Source organism: Bos indicus x Bos taurus, chromosome 23, assembly GCF_003369695.1.
Source record: "Bos indicus x Bos taurus breed Angus x Brahman F1 hybrid chromosome 23, Bos_hybrid_MaternalHap_v2.0, whole genome shotgun sequence".
NCBI classification, from domain to species: domain Eukaryota; kingdom Metazoa; phylum Chordata; class Mammalia; order Artiodactyla; family Bovidae; genus Bos; species Bos indicus x Bos taurus.
In genome coordinates, this window is record NC_040098.1 from 43,982,461 (window position 1) to 44,006,065 (window position 23,605).

General features: G+C 38.4%; 1 protein-coding gene across 1 annotated transcript in view; it reads left to right on the forward strand.

The window, feature by feature from the left end:
* The window catches only part of RANBP9 (RAN binding protein 9), a 73,119-nt gene that overhangs the window by 29,820 nt on the left and 19,694 nt on the right, over positions 1 to 23,605 (forward strand). Inside the window, exons 3-7 of the mRNA XM_027525361.1 lie at positions 10,283 to 10,335; positions 11,249 to 11,416; positions 15,607 to 15,629; positions 20,702 to 20,886; positions 23,384 to 23,496. Of these exons, the coding sequence (XP_027381162.1) occupies positions 10,283 to 10,335; positions 11,249 to 11,416; positions 15,607 to 15,629; positions 20,702 to 20,886; positions 23,384 to 23,496 (542 nt within the window). The remainder of the gene's footprint in view (positions 1 to 10,282; positions 10,336 to 11,248; positions 11,417 to 15,606; positions 15,630 to 20,701; positions 20,887 to 23,383; positions 23,497 to 23,605) is intronic.

The window sequence follows — 23,605 nt, forward strand, 5'->3', positions numbered from 1 at the left end:
CTGTGAAGAAGGCTGAGCGCCGAAGAATTGATGCTTTTGAACTGTGGTGTTGGAGAAGACTCTTGAGAGTCCCTTGGAGTGCAAGGAGATCCAACCAGTCCTTTCTGAAGGAGATCAGCCCTGGGATTTCTTTGGAAGGAATGATGCTAAAGCTGAAACTCCAGTACTTTGGCCACCTCATGCAAAGAGTTGACTCATTGGAAAAGACTCAGATGCTGGGAGGGATTGGGGGCAAGAGGAGAAGGGGACGACGGAGGATGAGATGGCTGGATGGCATCACTGACTTGATGGACGTGAGTCTGAGTGAACTCCGGGAGTTGGTGATGGACAGGGAGGCCTGGTGTGCTTGAGATTCATGGGGTCGCAAAAAGTCAGACACGACTGAGCGACTGGTCTGATATTTATTCCTTTTATATTTTAGATTCCATATATAAGTGTAACATATAGTATTTGTTTTTCTTTGTCTGACTTATTTCGCTGAGCCTACTACTCCGCAAGTCCTCCATGTTGTTGCAAGGGGCAGAATTCTTGGCTGCATAGCGCTGTGTGTGTGTGTGTGAGATCACATCTTCATCTGTTTGTGTGACACTTAAGTTGCTTCCATACCTTGGCTGTTGGAAATAATGCTGCCGCGAACACTAGGGTGCATGTATCTTTTAAAATCAGTGTTTTCATTGTCTTCAGGAGTGGAATTGCTGGATCACATGGTAGTCTGTTTTTAGAACTATTTTTAATTGACTACACCAATTTACATTCCCATGAACAGTGTACAAAGGTTCCCTTTGCTCCACGTCTTTGCTAGTATTTGTTATTTGGGGTCTTTGATGAGGGCTGTTCTGACAGGTGTGATGTGATAGCTCACTCTGGTTTTGACTGCTTTTCCCTGATGACTAACAGTGTGAAGAACCAGCTTTTGGGGTTTTTTTTTCCTCAGGTTTCCTGTTTTCAATTTCATTGATTTCTGCTCTGATTTTTATTATTTCTTCTCTTCCTAGGCTTTTATTTTTCTTAATTATTGATTTCCTAAGATAGAAGGATAAATTATTGATTTTAGATTATTATAATGTTCAGTACTATAGATTTTCCTGTAAGTACCTTTTTTAAGCTGCATCCCACAAATGTTGATAAGTTATGTTTTCATTTTTATTTAGTCTAAGATATTTTAAAATTTCTTTTGAGAAATCTTCTTTGTGACTTTAGCAGTGTGATGCTTCATCACTAAATAATTGGAGATTTTTCAGCTTTTGATATCTTGTTCAACTTCACTATTGGTTTCAGAGTATCCCTTGTATTATTTCAGTTTTTAAAATGTGAATCTTATCTTTCCTGGTCAGTGTTTTTTGTGAACTTGAAAAGAATGTGTATTCTGATGTTTCTAGATGTGGATGTCAATGAAATCCAGTTGACTGATGGTGTTCTCTATATCCTTACTGGTTTTCCTCCTGCTGTCTGCCAATTACAGATGTCTCCAGTTATAATAGTGGATTTGACTGTTTTTCTGGGTAATTCTATCAGTTTTTGCCTCACATCTTTTGACATTTTGTTACTAGATGCATCAACATTAAGAATTGTTGTGCCTTCTTCAAGAATTGACACCCCACATAATGCTTCTCTTTATCCCTGATAATTTTCCTGGTTCTGAAATCCGCTTTGTTTGAAACTAGTATAACTAGTCCAGCTGTCCTTTGATTAGTATTAGCACAGTGTACCTCTCTGCATCCCTTCATGTTAATCTATCTGTGTCTTTATTATAAAATAGGTTTCTTGTAGACAGCACTGGTGGGTCTTATTCTCTTACTCAGTCCGTCAGTTTCTTTTGGTTGTTGTATTTAGACCTCTCACGTTGAAAATGTTGTTATAGTTGGGGTGGTATCAGCCTTTACAGGTGACGCAGATGCTTTCTGACAGATTGTAACCAATCGCTCCTTCTCAGCAGTACCAGCTACGTCACCGCTGCTTTTCTGCTTGCTTCTGAGCACCCTTGACATAACGATACTGTACCCAGAAGCACGACCGTGTTCGCCAGACACATGAACTAACTTACGTGCCTGGACATGTGAACGCACGTTTGCATCTCAAAAGTTCGCAGCTTGAAGATTCGTATGTAGGGGGCTTACTGCACATACTACCACTGTAAGCTTCTTGTCCATCGAGTCTTCTCACTCTGTCACTGCTGTTGAGTTTGAGCTTGTTTTTGTATGTCATGCAACACCTCAGACAGCTGCCAGCTGTCCTGGTTCACTCCTGGTTGTGAGCCACAGCTCTGCACATCTGGTGTTGCAAATCTCCCCTGTCCAATAACTCCTTCCACCACTTCGCAACTCACAAGCTTCAGTTCTATTTCACCAACTTCCCCAAGTAACCTTTAGGTCTTTCTCAGTGTAAGGTGCCGTATTTATTATAGTATTTATGTATTTATTGACAATTCAGCATGTGTAAAACCATTGTTATTGAATTTTGGTAGTTTTTAATTGGATTTTTACCTTTTTAAAAAAAGATGGGATGAAGTTTTTGAATGTTGTGCTCTTAAACCCATTTGCTCCTTAAGCACTGTGGTTTTTATTGCATGATGTTGTATACTGCAATGATTTTAAGGAACTCAGATGTCATGATAATAGCAGAACTGACTGTAATTGCTGTATCCCATATCTGCCCATTCCTCTGTCCACCCAGCCATCCATCTTATTTTTTAATGCATTTCGGAGTAAGCAGACTTACGTCCTAATGATTATGGCATGCGTAGCGTTAACTAGAGTTTGATACTTGCTTACTGCTCTTTTAAAAATTATCATAAAAGTTACGTACTGTGAAGTCTGAAGTGTACCATTTGATGAGTAGAAGTGTTTCCTCCTCCTCTTTCCCAGTTAGGCCGTGTCCTCACTGTCTCAGAAGTGCCATTGCTTTCCTTTTGCCAGTTCCAGAGCTTCATATACAGGCAGACTTTGGAGAAATGGCAGGTTCAGTTTCAGACCACCACAGTGAAGCAAATATCACAGTAAAGCAAGTCCCATGAATTTTTTGGTTTCCCAGTACAAATGAGTTATGTTAACATTACACTATCATCTGTTCATTGTGCAATACATAATGTCAAAAAAAAAAGTATATCCCTTAATTTAAAAGTACTTAATTGCTAAAAATGCTAATAATAATGGAAATGGTTGAAATATTACAAGAATTCCCAAAACGTGATAGAGACGCAAAGTGAGCGGATGCTGCTCGAAAGTCGGTGCTGACGGACCTTGTGGACGCAGGGTTGCCACAGACCTTCATTTGGTTGTTTTACAGCTGTATCTGTGAAGCTGAATAAAATGAGGTGTGTCTGCAAAAGGCGTCACAGAGCGTAGACCCTTTTGTCGATTTCTTTGATTCAGGATTGCATTTTTTAGGTCATCCGTGTTGTGTGTATCAGTACTTCATTTTCCATTTTATTTCTGAGTAGAACATGCCAGTTTGTCAATCCGTTCACTTGTTGATAGATACGTGGGCTGTTTGAGTTTTTCCTCTTTTGTGAAGAAAGTTCTCAGGAGCATGGTTAGACAAGTGTCTAGGCGCACGTGTTGCCTTCGTTTCTCTTCTGAGCGGAGCTGCAGGGTCTGGGGGTGAGCATCCACTCAGACGTACGAGAAACTGCCAGTCGTGTTCCCAAGGAGTTGCCCCATTGTACGTTCCCACCAGCAGTGTGTGAAAGTTATCCTTGTGCCAAGTTCTTGGCAGTGCTGGTGTGGCCGGTCTGAAACTGTCACCACCCTGCTGGCTGTGTGCTGGTGCCCCGTGGGGTTTAATTTCCCTTCTGTGGTGACCAGTAGTCACTGCAGTGCAGCGCTTCCACGTGCTTCGTGTTTATTTGCAGTTTTCTGTGATATTTTGTGAAGTGTCTATTGAAATCTTTTGTTCGTTTATAAAAATTAGATTGTCTTATGTCTTTGGGGCGAGTTTAATTTTGCTGATGTCTGACTTACGAGTTTGTTATTTTGTGCTTCTTGCTTTCTGTGTCCTAATAGGTATTTGCTTTATCCCCGTGTAAGTAAGATACTTTTACACGTTTTCTTTTAGAAGCTTTATACATTTAATCTTTGTGTTTAGGACTGTGATTCATTTTCAGTTGAGTTTTATGTATCGTGTGAGGTAGAGATCAATGTTGACTTTTCCAAATGGATACCAGTTCTGTCACTGTTGATAGAAAGACCTTCCTCACTCTTTGGGACTGTTTGGCACTCCTGTAAAAATGTTAAGTGATTGTCTAAGTGTGGGACTCTTTTGGGTCTCTTTCTGAATCCATTGCGTTGGTTTGTTTGTTGATTCTTAATGCCAGTACCACACTGTGGTGATTACTCAGGTTTATGCTAGGTGAATCTTGAGGTCAAATGATGTAAGTCCTCCGTCTGTATTCTCTTTCGTACTTTCTTTTGCACATTTTAGATCCTGTTTATTTCAAACGTTAGAATAAGCCTGTCGGTTTTATAGAAACCTCCTAGCATGAGTATAATTGGATTGCATTGACTCTAGAGATCAATTTGGAGAGAATTGTAGCCTTAATAATATTGAGTCTTCTAGTCCATAAATGTGATGTATCTCTCCATTTATTTACATCTTCTTTAATTTCCCCATCATTGTTTGGTAATTTTCAGCTGAGAAATTCTGCATGTCTTTTGTTCAGTTCTTAAATGTTTTATGCTTTCTGGTCCTTTTGTAGATGTAATTGTTTTAAAATTTTATCTTTTTAGTGTTTGCTGCCAGTATATACAAATAGAGTAGATACTTTTATATAGTAATTCTGTATCGTGCACCTGTATTTAAATTCACTTATTAACTTTACTGATTATTTTGTGTTTATCTTTTGTTAAAGTAGTGTTATTTACAGATAAAGTCAGATTTATTTCTTCCCCTTTTTCTTCAATAGGATGTTTTTATTAGATGAATATATTTATGTCTATATTTAGCTTTTAGCAATAAGCTATGCTGAACTCTAAAAATGTCATACCATTAATGTATGCAATATTTTTTAGTCAAATTAACCATTCATTTATTCATTCATTCGAAAATGTGTGTTGAGCACCTCCTCTGTGCCAGTCCTACACTCTGCACGGAGAATAAAATGCTAATAGTCACAGTAACACAGTCCTTGTTATAAATTTGGCACACCTCTGAGTTGTTCCTTGTGTGTGAAAGCCAATGAGGTAGGTTTCGTTATTATCAACAGAATGTTAAAATGAGTAACTTGGCCAGTAAGTTCTCTTTACTCTTGACTAGGGGTCATGTTATACTGTGTCTTTATATGTCAGGTAATTTTGAATTGCATGTTGTAACTGGATTATAATTTTTTAAATTAACAATATTTTTTCAGTAAGTTTAATGACATTTCATAATTTTCTTTGCTAATTGTCATTTCTTTGTCGCACACATTTCCTTCTGGTTTCACTGGACTTCCTACTGAAGTCTGTTCTCAAATAGTTCTTTCGTGAGCATTTGTGGATAGTAGAGTTTTAGCTTTTTATGCCATAGAATGCCTTGTTTTGCCGTCATTCTTGGATGAGGCTTTACCTGGGATTAGGTGCTGGGTTGACAGTTCTTTACTCTAGGTGCTTTGTGCCGTTGTTTACTGTCACCAGCCGCTGCTGGAGAGCAGTCAGCTTTCGTTTTCATTGTCATTCCTTCTGACATGATCTGCCTCTCTCTTGGAAGCTTTTAGGATTTTGTTTGTATCGATAGTCTATAGTGTGTGTGTGTGGATCTATTTTTACCTTTCTCAGTGTGTGATGTGCACTTTCAACTTAACCAAAATATTTTTTAGTTGTGGGAAATCACTAGCTAAACTATCTCAGTAAATACTGGTGTTCCACTGTACTTTTTAATAATGGTGATTCCATTTTTTTTTCTTTAACATAATCCTAAATGTATGTATTTTTTAAATGCTTTTTTTTTTTAATCGTACTCTCCATTGATGTCTTCTAGAATGAATTCACATTCCAGTTGTGTATTTCGTTGGTCTTATGTACCTTTTTGAGGGGCTTCCTGTGTAGCTCAGCGGGTTAAGAACCTGCCGGTAGTGCAGGGGACTCTGTTTGATTCCTGGGTTGGAAAGTTCCCCTGGAGAAGGGATAGGCTACCCACTCCAGTGTTCTTGGGCTTCCCAGGTGGCTCAGACAGTAAAGAATCTGCCTGCACAAGAATATACAATGGAGAAAAGACAGTCTCTTTAACAAGTGGTGCTGGGAAAACTGGTCAACCACTTGTAAAAGAATGAATCTAGAACACTTTCTAACACCATACACAAAAATAAACTCAAAATGGATTAAAGATCTAAATGTAAGACCAGAAACTATGAAACTCCTAGAGGAAAACATAGGCAAAACACTCTCTGACATAAATCACAGCAGGATCCACCTCCTAAAGTAATAGAAATGAAAGCAAAAATAAACAAATTAAACTTAAAAACTTTTGCACAATGAAGGAAACTATAAGCAAGGTGAAAAGACAGCCTTCAGAATGGGAGAAAATAATAGCAAACGAAGCAACTGACAAAGAATTAATCTCAAAAATATACAGGCAGCTCATGCCGCTCAATTCCAGAAAAATAAATGACCCAATCAAAAAATGGGCCAAAGAACTAAACAGATATTTCTCCAAAGAAGACATACAGATGGCTAACAAACACATGAAAAGATGCTCAACATCACTCATTATCAGAGAAATGCAAATCAAAACCACAATGAGGTACCATCTCATGCCAGTCAGAATGGTTACTATCAAAAAGTCTACAAACAGTAAATGCTGGAGAAGGTGCGGGAGAAAAGGGAACCCTCTTACACTGTTGCTGGGAATGAAAACTAGTACAGCCACTATGGAGAACAGTGTGGAGACACCTTAAAAAACTGGAAATAGAACTGCCATACGACCCAGCAATCCCACTGCTGGGCATATACACTGAGGAAACCAGAATTGAAAGAGACACGTGTACCCCAGTGTTCATCAGAGCACTGTTTATAATAGCCAGGACATGGAAGCAACCAACCTAGATGTCCATCGGCAGACGAATGGATAAGAAAGCAGTGGTACATATACACAATGGAGTATTACTCAGCCATTAAAAAGAATACATTTGAATCAGTTCTAATGAGGTGGATGAAACTGGAGCCTATTGTACAGAGTGAAGTAAGCCAGAAAGAGAAACACCAATACAGTATATTAACACATATATTAGAAAGATGGTAATGATGACCCTATATGCAGGACAGCAAAAGAGACACAGATGTAAAGAACAGACTTTTGGACTCTGTGGGAGAAGGAGAGGGTGGGATGATTTGCGAGAATAGCATTGAAACATGTATATTAGCATATATGAAACAGATCGCCAGTCCAGGTTTGATGCATGGAACAGGGTATTCAGGGCCGGTGCACTGGGATGACTCTGAGGGATGAGATGGGGAGGGAGGTGGGAGGGGGGTTCAGGATGGGGAACCCATGGCTGATTGATGTGAATGTATGGCAAAAATCACTACAGTATTGTAATTAGCCTCCAATTAAATAAATTTTCTAAAAAAAGAATCTGCCTGCTTTGTGGGAGACCGGGGTTCAATTCCTGGGTTGGAAAGATACCCTGGAGGAGGGCATGGCAACCCACTCCAGTATGCTTGCCTGGAGAATTCCCATGGACAGAGGAGCCTGGCGGGCTACAGATCATGGGGTCTCAAAGAGTCGGACACAGTCAAACATGGTACATTTTTGGTGTATTTTAGAATTTTGTTTTTGTGGCATTATTTTAATTAGGAAGGTAAACATTTTTCTTCACTTTGTTTATCTAGTTCTATACTTTTCTCTTTATTACAGTTTATAGTTGCTTTCTAACTCCTGGGCCCTCAGTCGAAAGCCTGGTCTGCATTAGGGTTTCCAGGTTCTTTATTCAGGGTGAGTGTTGCAGGGTGAGTCACAGATGGAGTCAGTAACTTTGTCCAGCTCTTAGCTGCTCCTTCTCCCTCCCCCTTAACTAGGCCACAGTGTCAGATGAGCTTTAGCCAAGGCCGCGGGTGGTATCTGTGTTTTCTTCCCTTCAGGAGGGGAGCCTCTTCCCTGTGGGCTCTAAGCAGTGAGCAGGGCTGATGATCCACTGTGGAGCCCTGTTAGCCTCGGTGCCTCAGGAGGAACTCCTCCCCGTTCATGGGTGTCCGCAGGCCCAGAGCTGTCCCTGCTTACTTTGTGCTGCTTCTTGGAGGCTCTCTTGTAACTCACTACTTTCTTTAAACATAAATAATTACATTATATGCTGTATTTTCAACAGAGGGGCTGAATCAGAACACCAACTTATCGAGTCTCGACTAGACATCCAACACGTTTCTTCTTGTTTTGTCATTGTTGTGTCCCTGGACACACAACTCTTGTTGGTCATACTGCACTTGTGAATTCCATTATCTGCGAATGGTAATATCTAGTAGGACGGACACTAAGTTATCTTTTATTTAACTTTGTCTTGATCACAATTTTCTATTTTTACATAAGAACTTTAAAATCACCTTGTCTAGTTTTAAAAAGATAGACTCATTTGGAGTCTTATCTTGAACCTCAGTATACATATATATTGATTTTAGAAAGATTGCTATTCTTACACTGTTACGTTATCCAGATACTCAAATACTCGTTTATTATCACTTTTAAGATAGCACTTTTGAGCTTTACTTGAGCTCTTTATTCATACGTGCATGCTAAGTCCCTTCAGTTGTGTCCGACTCTTTGCAACCTTATGGATGTAGCTCGCCAGGCTCCTTTGTCCATTGGATTCTCCAGGCAAGAATTCTAGAGTGGGTTGCCATTTCCTTCTCCAGGGAATATTCCCGACCCAGGGATCGATCCCGGGTCTCTTAAGTCTCCTGCTTTGGCAGGCAGGTTCTTTACCACCAGCATCACCTGGGAAGCCTCCATCCTTAATGATACCCCTGTTTTATAGTGTCTGTGGTTATTATGATTGGTATCTATAGATTCTCCTTCCTTTCTCTAGCTGATTATTACTAGGAAAGAAATTAAAATATTTCTCTTACATTCAGTCATTTTCCAAAAGTGTATTAGTTGCTCAGTTGTGTCTAGCTCTTTGCGACCTCATGGACTGTAGCCTGTCAAGCTCCTCTATCCATGAAATTCTCCAGGCAAGAATACTGGAGTGGGTGTCTATTACCTTCTCCAGGGGGATCTTAAATTTTCCCAAAATACCTAGTTAATTCTAAAAACTTATATTCCATAGTTTCCGAGGTATATAATCAGAGCAACTACAATTAATATAATTTTATATCTTGTAATATTTATACTTATCTAGTTCTCTTATTAAACTAAAATCTCTAAGACAATGTTTAAAAGTTGTAGGCATCTCTATGCCTGATTTTATCGGAAATGACTTAAGTGTTTCACTGTTGAATACCTTGCTTGTTGCGTTCAGTTCAGTTCAGTTCAATCGCTCAGTCGTGTCCGACTCTTTGTGACCCCATGAATCGCAGCACGCCAGGCCTCCCTTAGATTTGGCAAAAAGTGTGTCTTATTTAGGTACTTCCCTTTTATTTTTATTTGAATTTTTATTAGGAGTGGTAGCTGAATTCATCAAATACCATTTTAAATCTTGCACAATTAGCAATTTAACTAATTGTTAACTAATGGACTCAGTTTGCTTTTTAAAGTTTTTTAAATGAATTGCATACCTTAATGATTACCTTTTGCTCTAGTATTTCTTTTGTAGAGATAATTTTGTTCTCGTGTTTTATACATTAATAATTAAGGCTTTCATGTTTAAGTCCATATTGTCAGTTTGCCTGAATACTTTCGGAAAACCAATACATAGTTACCCTGTAGCACATACTTTTTAGGATATTTAGGTATTGCAGATGCTCTTATCTGAATTGGATACTTTTTCAAATTTGTCTCCATGTCTTTGTTGAGGGAGGGGAGGAACTAGATTTTTACTGTGTCCTTTTAAAAGCCACATGCCCCGCTGTACTTTTTGTTAGAATTCTTAATTCCAAATATGTATGTGTAGATAAGTTGGAAAGATTTTTATAATTGTAAGAATACATAAGTAATTCTTTGGGTATGTTTATGAATGATGCTATAGGAATGTACTGTCAGTCTGGGTTTTGTTGTTGCTTAATATTGCCCTTTTTGCTTTTTCATGAATTCTAAGAATTTTTTTGTAGCTACCCTGTGCAGTTCATCTTGGGCTTAATTCTGATAATGTTTGGGAGTGTTTGGTAATTTATACATATATATAACTACAATCAGCTTTTCTTTCTTCCTTTTTTTTAAACAGTTACATGGGAATTGGTCTTTCTGCTCAAGGCGTGAACATGAACAGACTACCAGGTACACTTGTAATTGAATTACAGTGCGGTCTTATGGCTAACTCTGGCTAAAATGGCAAGTAATAACTCGAGATATTAAGTACATCAATCTTCTATATTTTTAATCGCTGTATGAGTTCAGAGTTGAAGCTAAATGGTTTTAATAAATTTTATGCTATTTTGCAAAATATGCCATGCCTCGTTTTGTTTTGCTTGTTTTTGTTTTGTGTGTTGGTATTTTGAACTTCTAGTACATAATGATATCAGCTACTTTAGATGTTTTAATTGGTTGGTTCTGTCTCCTACCCAACACATTCCTGACTTCTAGGAATTCCCCATTTTCAGTTGTTTAATACTCTGGGTATCTAGGCTGATGTTAAAAGTAAACGAAGGAGAAAAAAAGCAAAGGAAGGAAGGTGTGAAACACAGTGGTAGACTGTTTTCCTAAAACCATTAATTGTACCAAGTGATTCTTCGATTATATTTTCTGATGTTCTGCTTACTAATGTTAAAAATTAACTTTAGAGGAAACTGCTTGAAAATTGAGAGAAAAATCTTGTGTGTTATTTTAAACTCTGTGTGTGTTAAAACCAAATCAGAGCAAAATTCCTTCGGTCTGTTAGCAAAGGAAATATGCATGAGACTGCGTCTTGCTGTTTGTTTGCTTTTTCTGTTAAGAGTCCTCTCTGAGACATAGTTTAGCGTTCTGTGTGGCAGATTTACTTTTGTTAATGTTGTAAGCAGTGTTTTAATACAGAATTTATGTACTGTGATTGTTGAGAATTTAAATGTACTGTTGGAAATTTTACCTTTGGAAAGGGGAAATTTACAGAGGTTGTACTGTTCTTGCTTGTCTTATTATAAATTTGCTGAATAGTTCTAGTATGGGGCAACCTTACTTTTCACTGTAAATATACTGAAACTTTCTCTTTTAGGCTGGGATAAACATTCGTATGGTTACCATGGTGATGATGGACATTCATTTTGTTCTTCTGGAACGGGACAACCTTATGGACCAACTTTTACAACTGGTGACGTCATTGGCTGTTGTGTCAACCTTATCAACAACACCTGCTTCTACACCAAGAATGGACACAGTTTAGGTACTAAAGTAACCAGATGGGGTGCTTATGTACTTACAGCATGGTAGTAATGGTTATTATGTAATTCTCCTTTATGAGTAGATGCCTCTGGAGATTATTTCTTTGTTCTTTCTAGGTAGAAGCTGAGAAAATGGTGAAAATTTAAATCTGAAGTATTATGTAATGGGCACATATTCAATTAAAAATCTTAATTTTTTACGTTGAAGGCCACATGATATCACACCTGTGGGACTAACTAGAAATAACTGCATGCTCAGATATTTATTCTAATAGTGGAAATGCTGCATGCTTTCTGCTCTGCTTTGAATAAAGCCCTTCACAGTATGATCCAGTTTTCTAGATACCGAGTGCCGAGAAAAAAGCTGTCAGTTTTTAGTATAATATGAGGGTAATGACAGAGCATGGAAAAGCTTATGCTCCCAGCGAAATGAAGGGCATTGACATACTGAAAAATCAGGCCTGCTAACAAAAAATTAACAAAGATTGTAACTACAAGCTAGTTCTGCAAAAGGGAGCAGAACTAAAATGAGCAAATGATAACAAAACTTCTAAAAGACAGCTGGCAAATAGATAGATTAGTGAAAACATGAGAAAATCACTCCGCTGTAAGACTAACAGGAAATTAGGGGTTTTGGTTGAATATCTGTACTACTTCAGATTTAATACTTTTATGCTCCCTTTTCTTAGATTTTTTTTGTCTTTGTTTTGTATTAAAGTAAGTATAAAGGATAGCAAGGTTGATGCTTTAAAAAAAGTTTCATATTTTTAACTGTTTAGAACATTCTTGATTTATAGCAGGTTATTTCTGATGAGATAAAGTGAAAGAAGGCATCAACTAATCCCCAAAGGCAGAAGATTCAGTTTGCTTATAAACAGTATTTAAAAATTAAACTGCAGATAGTATGCTTAGACATATAATAAATATTCTTTAATATAGTGCAAAAACTATTCTGTAATTTAATAGTAGAGAATTCTAAATTTTGGGCTATGTTGGTAATAGTTATTTGGGTTTTTTAGTGTCTCGACATACTCCTTATATAATGTTACTGTCTTAGTCATAGTTAGTTACATTTGGCTTAAAACTTTTCCTTCTGATTATTACTGTTGATTCTGAAGTTCTGTGCTGGCTAACTTAAAAGCTCTCACAAGTCCACAGAGACTCTTAACATTCTTTTCAGTACAAGACTGTTGATAAAGGATGCCATGTATGGTGTGTGTATTTGTGATCTGATTGTTATTGGCAGACTGGTTTCCAGAAGGACACAGCCCTTCTAGTTTGTTGTTGCTCTTCAGGCTCTGTCTGAGTTGTCAAAGCAGTTAACTGGGATAGTCTTCATTGGCTTGGCTGCTTAAGGTATTTAAGATCTTAAACCAGAAGTCTGCCTTCAGGTAGGACCTTTGGTTCAGTAATGCAAAGATGACATTTTTAAAACCAAAATGAATTTTTTTATAGTTTGCAAAAACTTTATTTCAGAGAAGAAATTTTATTTTGGGACTTAAGAAGATCATAGGTGATGTGATATTATTTTTTTTCCTATTAGATTTTCACAAGCATTTACATTGAGATTTTTCTCTTGCGTAAGGAAGTTGTTTTTAAAATATGTTGTTGTTGTTCAGTCCCTAAGTTGTGTCCGACTCTTTGTGACCCCATGAACTGCAGCACATGGGATGCTGTTTAAGAACAAGGGTACTTGATGGAAGCATGTTCTAAAATTGTCAGTTTGAAACAGTTGGCATTATTCATTCATAAACCTAATATGTATTTGTCAAGCACATGGAGGGTCAGGATAGCAGCGGTCAGTATGGGAGTTCAGTTGTCTGGGTTTTTCTCCTGGCTTGGGCTTGTGACCTTAGGCGAGTTACTTACACATCTGTGTGCCTCAGATCATAAAACCAGATCGCTGTAACATGTGCCTGTTGAGGTTGCTGGGGTGGACTGAAGTGATGCACGTGAAGCTAAGTGATTGCCATACACTTAGTGAGTGCTCAGTAAGTGGTGTTCATTGTCGTTTGCCAGACTCTGGCCCAGGTGCTGGGGATGCAGTGAGCAAGAATTAGTCCTCTGGAGCAGAGGTCAGCAAGCTATGATGGCCCACGGGCCAGATCAGTCTCGTGTCTGCTTTCTAAGTAAAGTGTCACTGAAACCCAGTCACCACCACCCCTACCCCTGGTTCATTTGCTTTCTGTATGTGGCTGCTGTCCTGCTACTGTAGCAGAATTAAGTAGTTGAAACAAGCCCAGAGAGCTGACCCCTTACAGAGTAATGTGTTTCTCTCTGGACCAGATTCTAGCATCTAGAAGATAAAATATTACTCAGCTACTTTTCCCTTGTATTTCGCAAAATGGATAATTTGTGCCCCAAAGCTTGGTACATGCTTAGTTTCTGTCTCATGGAGGTTTTCAAAATGTATATTTACTTACTGTATAAAGAGAAATGAAGGGGGTTTTGAGGAAATAATTAAAGGAGAAACATTTCAGTATGCAAGTTAATTCATTTGAATTTTTAAATTTTGTTATAATTCTTCAGTAGACAGTTACTTTTCTAAAAGTCTCTTGATAATCAGATTAGGAAATTGGGAAAAAATTGTTTTCTGTGTAAAACTTAAATAATTGTTCAGCTTGTTAAAGTGCCATTTTTGTGGTCTGAATATGTATAGGTTGTGTTTAATATATTTGACAGTGTTCAAAAGTGTTATTCTATAGAATTAAGTTGGATACTTCATTAGAGATTTTGGTAAAGTGAGGAAGGATCTCAGTAATTACTGACAAAAGTAAATTTTTGCTTAAACGATATAAATTTAGACAGTCTTTATCGATAGACATTTTTGAAGGAAAGTGATTAGGCTGCTGTTTTATGAAAGGTGGTAAAATTATATATGGTCATGTTTTATTTATTCTTGCTGTTTTCTTTGTTCTTTTTAGTTTTCTGAAATTTTTAGGATAAATTCTCACATTTGTTTGGCCCACAATCACTTTACTTTCTGTTTATTAATGAAACTAAAGGTAATCTGAACGTTTTCACTTTTGACAAGTTAACATATGAGTTTACTGGTTTTTAAAAGTCATAAAAACAGTATTTTAATTACAAAGCACTATTTTTACATTTATTTCAAGGCATATATAGTAGAGATTTATAGTCAGTTTGCCTTTTAACTTTATTACTTTAATGAATAGAGTCAGATGTATTTTCTGAAGGCACAGCACAACGGTAGAGCTACAGACTCTCAACTGGGAAGAGACCTTAAAGATGATGTTTCAACAGGAGGGCCCTCATTATTTTAGGTGGTGATCATCACCATAGAGGGCGGGATGCTGGCATGGTTTGACTTTGTCTTAATGTGTGTTTAAACTGAAGAACTGCGATTAGCCAAGTCAGCAGTACCACCCCCTCCCATTATTATAGAGCTCAGTCTTTTTAAACATATGACTGAGGTCCTATAGAAATATCTGGTTTGTTTATTATCTTATTTTCAGCTAAGTAATTTATTTGAATATTTAAAGGGTGATTACATCATCACTTTGGGATGTCAGTAGATTTATTGCAGTGATGTTGCCATTGTTCAAATGTATTTGGTACATAACTGTTGAAATTACTGTCAGAGGGCATTTAAGAGAAATTTTCAACTGTTTGTATCTTTGTCCTTTGAAAGAGGAATTAATTTTGTTTTCTAGAGTAATCAAAACTTTGTATTTTTATGAGAATTTTTTAAAGTAAACAAAGCTACTATATTTTCTATTCACCCCTTTTTGTAACAGAAAATCTTTCCTTTTCCCTTAAAATTATTTAAAAGCTAAATCTAGGTAAGGAAGATTTAAATAACAAGGCCAGATAAAGCAGCTTAGGTGTCAGTCAGAAATTAAATGTAATTATTTTGCAACCAGTTTTCTTTTTCCTCACATAGCTTTGAATATTTATCTGAAACCATTTCAGAAATCCTGGAGGCAACTACCGTACCCCAGAAATAAAATTGGCGTGTCCCTAACAAGGGTCACGAGCTTGACACAGGATGGCATTCACTCAGACCTGCATAAGTGTTATTGAGAGAAAAATTAGTCTTGTTATTTTATATTTAGCTTTTTAATTTTTTCCTTCCTTTGCTGTATTTTCCCTTCTTTTTGGTGAGAAATTCAGCTTGTCACCATACTCTGCCTGAAAAACGACTTCTAACGCCATTTTCCTTTCCTTTTAGGTATCGCTTTCACCGACTTACCGGTAAGACAGACTTTCTTGTAAAAGTAGTTTTGTATTTTTAATTAAAAGAAGTATATAGAAACTAGTACTACTCACGTTTAAAACGCAGTCTTACTGATAATAAGTTTATAAGCCGTGCCGCACGTGCACCAGAGCGCCTTTCATGAGCTGCCATCCGTGCGGACCGGCAGAAAGTAAGCCGAGTTGCACTGGGCCCCGCTGCCCAGGGGAACTTAGCTGTGGCTGAGAACCAAATCGGACATGTTTGTTTAGAAGACACTTTTTAGTATCACTGTGGATTCGTTTGAAATATGTTTCTCTTTTATTGTTGGGCTTTTTAGTAAGTGGCTGTGTGACAGTCATTTACTAATTCAGCGTCTGTTGATGCCACTGTGTGGCGAGTTCTCTGCTTGCTTTTATTCAACAAAACAGATGGAGGTCTCTGTCCTTTCGGAGTATTCAAGTTGAGGACCTTAATAAATAATGCATTAAAAATATTTTTAAAAATTTAAATACTTTTTAAAGGGAGAAAACAGTAGTGCCTGAGAGGACCAAGGACAGAGCCCAGGTGGCACAGTTTGCTCACCGTTGTTCAAGGTAATTGCTGAGCAGAATCTTTGGAGGAAGCGAGGATACGGAGAACAAGAACGTTCCAGGCAGAGGGAGTAGTTAGGGGGCGGGCACTCAGGCAGGAGCGCTTGGGGCGTGTTTGAAGAGCGTGCAGGGAGGTAGAGAGACTGAGGCGGGCGGAGTCAGACCCCAGGGTGGGGCGGAGTCAGACCCGAGGGCGGGGGCCGTTGTGAGCACCTGGGCATTGACTCTGAATGAAGGACGCTGACAGTGCAGAGGTTAGCTGTTGTGATACACCGGATGACAGAGAGACGGCAGCTGGGGGAGTAAAGACAGAAACAAGCCAACTGTGAGGGGCTGTTGCAGAAACTCAGGCAGGAGATGCTGGTGACTCAGCCTCTGGAGACGTAAGGAGTGGTTCCATTCCGGACGCCTTACATCCCAAATCTAAGCCTCTGTCAGTTGTAACATGCATCATATATAGCCCTAAAGGGAGTGGGGACTAATAAACTCTGATACAGTGCTTTCTTATCATTTAGGACTGATAGTTTATATTCACTGATCTCTTCAGATATTTAAATCTATTAATAAACTTTTGATCGGTATCACTTATTGTATGCCTGAAACAGAACTTTAAGAAGCAGTGACCAGTGAGTGTGGCAGGAGGAGGACTAAGAATTGGGTGTCCTCCTTCAGAGCCAACTGAAGAAGATCTGTCCGGAAGGAAGGAGAAGCCAGCGTGTCAGATGCCACTGTGATGTATTGCGTCACAGGGGCTGAGGATTGACCAGTGGGCTTATTGTCAGGGTTAGCAGGGTGTCTGCTAGCTGTTGAGAATGATACAGTAGCAAGAAAAACAGGGGATGTTGTATATCCAGAGGGAAAGTAGCCGTGATCCTGCCCTTGAATGGACAGGGGGTGATCCTGTGGGTGAGTGGAAAGGAGAGGCTTTTGAGAAGAGTGTCTGGTGGGGGCGGCTGGGTGTTGGTCCAGGTGCAGATACGAGGGCCCACGTAGCTCAGTCTTGTTGCAGACGTTTTGCTCAGACTCTCCGAGTCACATGGATTTGGTGAAAGGGCGTATATAGCTGGTTTGATTTTTTTTTTTTCTTCTTTCTTTCTTCTCCCAGTTTTTGTGGCTCTAAGCAAGTAAAATCAACTTGTCAGTTAGTAGATTTTGTTCCTTACTGACAGATAGTGGTGATCATTTAAAAAAGGCGTAGCTACTTTTAGATATGTTGACTGTTTGGGGTTGCCTTCTGATCATTTTTTGTCCCATTTTAGAATCACCAGTTATATTTTTTGCCTTGTCTGTAATTAGCCAAGGGTGATGTTCATTTCTACCTCAGTGGGTAAAGTGGTGGTTAGGGTGGTGGTTGTAAGTTTTCTGTTAATAACACAGTGGTTCTGAGAGCTCTTTATTTTTGTGACTGTGAGATCTTCTGGGACTTCCACACACAACATATCATTCTTCTACTTAAAAAGGAAAGAAAGTTAGTCTTTCTCTTAGAGTCCCCACCACCTGTGATCCTTCACTAGACAGTCACAGCAGTCAGCCTCTGTGGAGGGGATGTTTACAGAAAAAAAGCTTACCTATTATGGAACCAGAGGGTGCTTTACATCTCTGAAAACTGGAGATGTTTTTCAAAATGATCATTCTTCCCCAGCTCACCTCACCATCTTTAGATATGATGATGGTGTTGAGTGTATGGCCTTCTAGATCTGTTTTAAACTTACGTTGGCCAGTGTGTCCGTGACTGTCGGCTGGAGGAAGGTGGGTCGTAGCTGAGGCACTGTTCCGGTAGCTTGCTTTTTTCACTTAGTGATGTGTGTTGTGCCTCTTTCTGCATCAATGTACACGTTTTTAACGCTTTCTTTTTGCTTGTTTTTATAATATCTTATTGTAAGATGCACTGCAACGATTTAAAGATGTATGTTTTTGTGTATTTGACATTTATGAAAGGGGGTGTATCCTAGAAATCCATGGCCTGTCACAGTTTAATGGACAGTGTTTCTTAGACATGAAATGATGGTAGATCTTATAGTCAGTGCGGGCTGAGCTTCCCTGATTGTGGTATATAATACCACCTGTGAATGGACATTCTTTTTAATTTTTTATTTGCTATTAAAAATAATGCTGCAGGACATATATCTTTGCACATGTTTGTTTTTCTGTAGGATTAATTTCTTACAAGAAAAGGACTAATTATCAGCAAGGAAATTGAATCGGTAATTTCAAAATCAGACAAGAAAAAGAAATAAAAGCAATTCAAATTGGAAAGAAAGAAGTAAAGTAAAATTGTCTTGTCAGTCTTAATAGATTTTGCCAAATATCTTTCTTACAAGGTTATATTGGTTCATATTTCTATGTACAGTGAATGAGAGGGCTTATTTTCTCAGCCTTCATCAACACTGGGTGTTCTCAGCTTTTAAAATCTTAATCTGTTGTGCAAAATAATCTGCTTATTTTAATTTGCATTTAAGAAATTCAATTCATATCTCTTTATATTTTTAATCATCATCTTATGTTTCTTCAAATTGCCTGTGTATCTATTGCCAATTAAATTGTTTTTAACTAGTAATTTTGTTTGTCAGTTTTTTGTTTTGTATTGGGGTATAGCCAATTAGCAATGTTATGATAGTGTCAGGTACACAGCAGAAGGGGCTCAGCCGTACATATCCGTGTATCCTCTCTCCCCCCAAGCTCCCCTCAAATCCAGGCTGCCGCGTAACATTGAGCAGACGAACTAGTAGTCTTTGTTTTCCTATATTCTGAGATTATTTTTTCATATTTAGAATATTGGTCCTTATAATGTGTGGCAAATTTTTTTTTCTATAAATTTCATTTTTCTTGACATAAGAGTTTTTGGCTTAAAATACTTTTGTTTTAAACTATGTTGCAATTTTGTAATGGGCTTTAATGAAAAGAATACTGTCCTCGGAGTAGAGCCATGAGTTTCCCTTTCTGCGTGTCATTAACAAACTGGTGCTTTTGGAGACACTGTGCAAGCTCTTTAAATCTCCGTTTCTCATTGGTGAAATGAGAAGGTTATAATGAGTATCTCACTTGTCTTCATCGTAAAAGTCTATTAACTTGTGAGTTTTGTTGATTATTAAGACTCAGTACACGTGTGGGTGTTGTGTTACCACTTGTTCCCCTAAGCCAACGTGACTGTCTTTCCCAGTATATTACCACAGTACTCCTTCTGTTTCTGATTTGGGTTGCTTGATTGGTCACCTGAGTTTAAAAATACCTTCTTAGCTTTTTGCAGTGAAATCTATCTAAGCATCTTGTATTTACACACATTATATTCTCTTAATCTTTACCTGATTTTGTACTGAAAATACCTGTGATAATCATTAAAGCAAAGCAATAGGCATAAACACAGAGACTGAGGATGAAGTAGGCTTTGGAGTTACAGAAAGGTCCACTGAGCTTAGATTTTGGTGTTAATAAGCCTGTGTCCAGTCCCAGCTCTGCCGTGGTGTAGGACAACTGTGAGCACGTTAATTTACCCCGTCCTCAGTTCCTCTATCTTCATAATGCAGATAATCATAATGATGATGACTTAACAGGGTAATGACAGTGAGTAAACCTGGACCTTTAGAGGACGCTCAGTAACTTACTCTCCCTTCAGATGTGACAACAGTGATTGAGCTGACAGAAGGACTCCTGTATTTTTTGTACAGATTTTTGAAGCTGTTGAACTTGTTTCACCCTCAAGTCTTAGAGTATATCTTAGAGGAAATGCATTTCTTAATGAATTTGAATGTTTAAATCCTTTCTGGAGATGTGTGCATTTTATTTTTATGTAAAGAATCTCTATTCTTAAAGGCACTGTTTTGCTTATAATTAAGTTCTTATACCATTCCTTAATAAAGGCATCCCAGATGTAGAGAGAATAGAAATTAGTAAACTTAACATAGTGTATGCCCAGTTAGGATGTTCTTCTATGGTAATCAGCTTCCACGTGTACTTTCTAGAAGCGCATCGCAGTATCATACTTCAGAGGATAAATATGAGTTATGCTTGAATCTCTCTATTGTATGATATAATCTTTTTTTTTTTTTCAATTTTTTAATTGAAGGATAATTGCTTTACAGAATTGTGTGGTTTTCTGTCATACATCAACAAGAGTCAGCCATAGGTACACCCATGTCCCCTCCCTCCCAGACCTTCGCCCATCTCCCTCTAGCCCACACTTCAGCCTGTTGAAGAGCCCCTGTTTCAGTTCCCTGCGTCTGTATGACATATTCCTAAGAGCAAGAATTTATTTATTAGAAGTACCTTCATTTATTAGATGTATAATGCCCTATGGTCTGAATAAATAAGTAGCTTAGGTTGCTGTGTATTTTTCTTGATCATTTGCTTTATTTCTTCCTCTATTAGTTTCTGATTGAGATCTTAAAATATTTGTGGAGCAAATTTGCAATTCTGTTATTTTAAAGGTAGCATTTGCAAGAATGAATTTTCTTTTTTAACATAAAAGGGATGGATATTTAGTGAACTGTGTTGTCTTACAGCCAAATTTATATCCTACCGTGGGGCTCCAGACACCAGGAGAAGTTGTTGATGCTAATTTTGGGCAGCACCCTTTCGTGTTCGATATAGAAGATTACATGCGGGAGTGGAGAACGAAGACACAGGCACAGATAGACCGCTTTCCTGTCGGAGACCGAGAGGGAGAGTGGCAGACCATGATCCAGAAGTGAGTGGGGAGGTGCGCAGGGACGTCTTCCAGAGTGCGCTTTTTATAAAACATTTCAGCCTTTCGGTGTGAAAGACTGTTTATCTATTCATATGTGTCCTAATGATCTTAATGTATTAATAATGCTTGATTTGGTGACACACGTCCCGAATTGTGTTTTAGTCTGATTTATTAATTTGCTGGAGGAAATAAAGTGACACTAGATCGCGTAGGTTAATTCATTTGCCAGCCTTAGTAATGGGACTTAACGGTTTCCATGAGTTACTTGATTCAGCTGTTAATAGCGCCAGTGCAGAAGATAAATTGAGAAAGAATTTAGATTGTAGAATTCACGTTGTGGTTTTGGCACATGAACTTCACTGTGTTGTTCAGCAGTGGTATAAACACTTAGGAGAAAAAATAATTACTGTTCAGTAAGAATGAACATCAGAATAACAGTGTATTTTACACCCCGGAATACAGACATGATGTGCTCATGGCACCTTTCAGGATTTAGCTAAATTTTTCCGGTGAATGGGTAACTATGTAAGAATAATATCAGCTATTTTTGTTTACTTGGATCCCTTTTTTTGTCTGACAAAAAATCTCCAGCCTAAAGAATTTTCAGAACTCCATTTACTTATTGTATATTCTGTTAGACATTTAAGAGGAAGTAAAGGGAATACAAATCACAGACAGTGAGTGTGGAGCTTAGATTCCGCAGTGCAGTTTAAATGCTTACGAGTCAGTGTAACAGGTGGGCAGGCAGCAGCAGAGCAGATAGCGGGCGTTAGTGAAAGCACTGTACGTGGATGACCTTTGTCTCAGCTCACTCTTTACCCCCAGTTTACAATTTGTTTTATTAGGCAGCTTTTTATGAAAAAGTAGAATTTCAACATGGGAGTCAGCAGGAAAATACAAGCCCTGTGATAGTCACCTATTTTAGACTACGCCTTTGTTTGAAAGGCTCGAGATGACATGTGAATGTCAGTTGTACTGAATAACAGTAGCTCTTAAAACTCCAAATAATGCAGACTTCAAACTAAATACTGTTAAGTTTAAGTAGTCATTTTCACTATCATAATCTAACCCAAGAAAATTCAAGATACCCTCAGTCTGACACAGTTCATCTTAAATGTCTGTATAATTGAACAATCTTAAATTTGCAAATCTCGTAAAACTTGTCATGTTTTTTGGAGGAGATAATTTGGGGCAGGATGATGATTCGAGAACAAGCGTCCTCCCCGGAGCTGTTATCAGTCTCCACACCAGTGTTTCTGTCCTGCACAGTTGGAAGAGTGGTGGCTCTGACTCAGAATCCCCGGGTCACCATGAGTTAGCAGTGCGCGCTGGGCTGGACTGCTCTCTGGGGTCCCGTCCCTTAATGCTCTCCAGTGGTTCCCGCTGAGCATCCTGGCGGGTGGTTCCCGCTGAGCATCCTGGCGGGTGGCTGTAGAGGAAGCATCACCTGTCTTAGTCCTGCGTCAGGGTTCAGGGAGAGCGCCCTCCCCTGCCCCATTCCTCACAAAATAGATCCTCACTGGGGGGAGTTCATGTTAAAACGTTCTCCCCTACCCTCTTAATCTAACATTTAGATGAAATAAAATGAAAAAAATCCATTTGTTAGAAATTTCCCCGTGCCCGCTCGGTCCCCTTCCTGAACCACTGCTTCATACCATTTTCTGTTGGGCCCTTAGTAGCGCCAGATGGAGGCAGGTTCAAGAGTTGAATATTTATAGATATATTGGGTATTTCAGTTAATAGTGTTTAGTCAACGGTTTTTCTAACATTTTGTCATTAGATCCAAATACCATACTTGTAAATACCACTTGGTTTTTAAACAATCAGTTTGCTCTTTGGAAGTGTCACTTACTCAGTCATATTTGAGGAATTCCTCTCCTGTGCTCGAACATACTACCTGATTTAGATTAGAAGGCTGACTCCTCACTGATTAATATTATCACCCTCATAGACTTTGTTCCAGAAGATTCTGTCTGTGGGGTCATCTTCGTGTTTTTTGTGTTCACACCTTGTGACCCGTTTTATGTAATTGGTGGACAGAACTGCAAAGAGTTAAACTACAGAGCAGGAAGAGTTAATCTATTTTTAAATTTTTTATTTTACAAAATGCCAGCACTTTACTAGGGTAAGTCATATGATACTGGTAAAATAGAAATTACGGTTAGTACGGTGGAGTAAGGGTGGGAAGCAATAGGGAAGGACCTGGGGATGATGGAGTGCTAAGAATCAAAGTTACTTCGTGTCCTGATTGTCTGGTAATACTTCCTTTTAGGCAGAGTAGACTCACTATAGCATTTGAAGTTATCTTTTTGGAAATAACTCTGTGAATAAGGCAAAATGATGTTTTGAACTGATTTTGAACCTGAGGTAATTAAAGCCTTCATTGTTCCCAGGGCATAGATTGGTTTTGTAACATCAGGGTAGACCTTGTGTATGTAAATTGTAGTATGAAGCATGTATTCTCTTGACTAAAAGCTGTGTGTTTCTTCTTTTTAAGAATGGTTTCATCTTATCTAGTCCACCATGGGTACTGTGCCACAGCAGAGGCCTTTGCCAGATCTACAGACCAGACCGTTCTAGAAGAATTAGCTTCCATTAAAAATAGACAAAGTAAGGACCCGTGGTGCATGGCTAACACGTGTTTTCAGATTATAGGCTTGGTTACATTGACTTTTAGAAACCTGATTTTTTCATGAAAGTTTTTTTTTCAAATTTATTA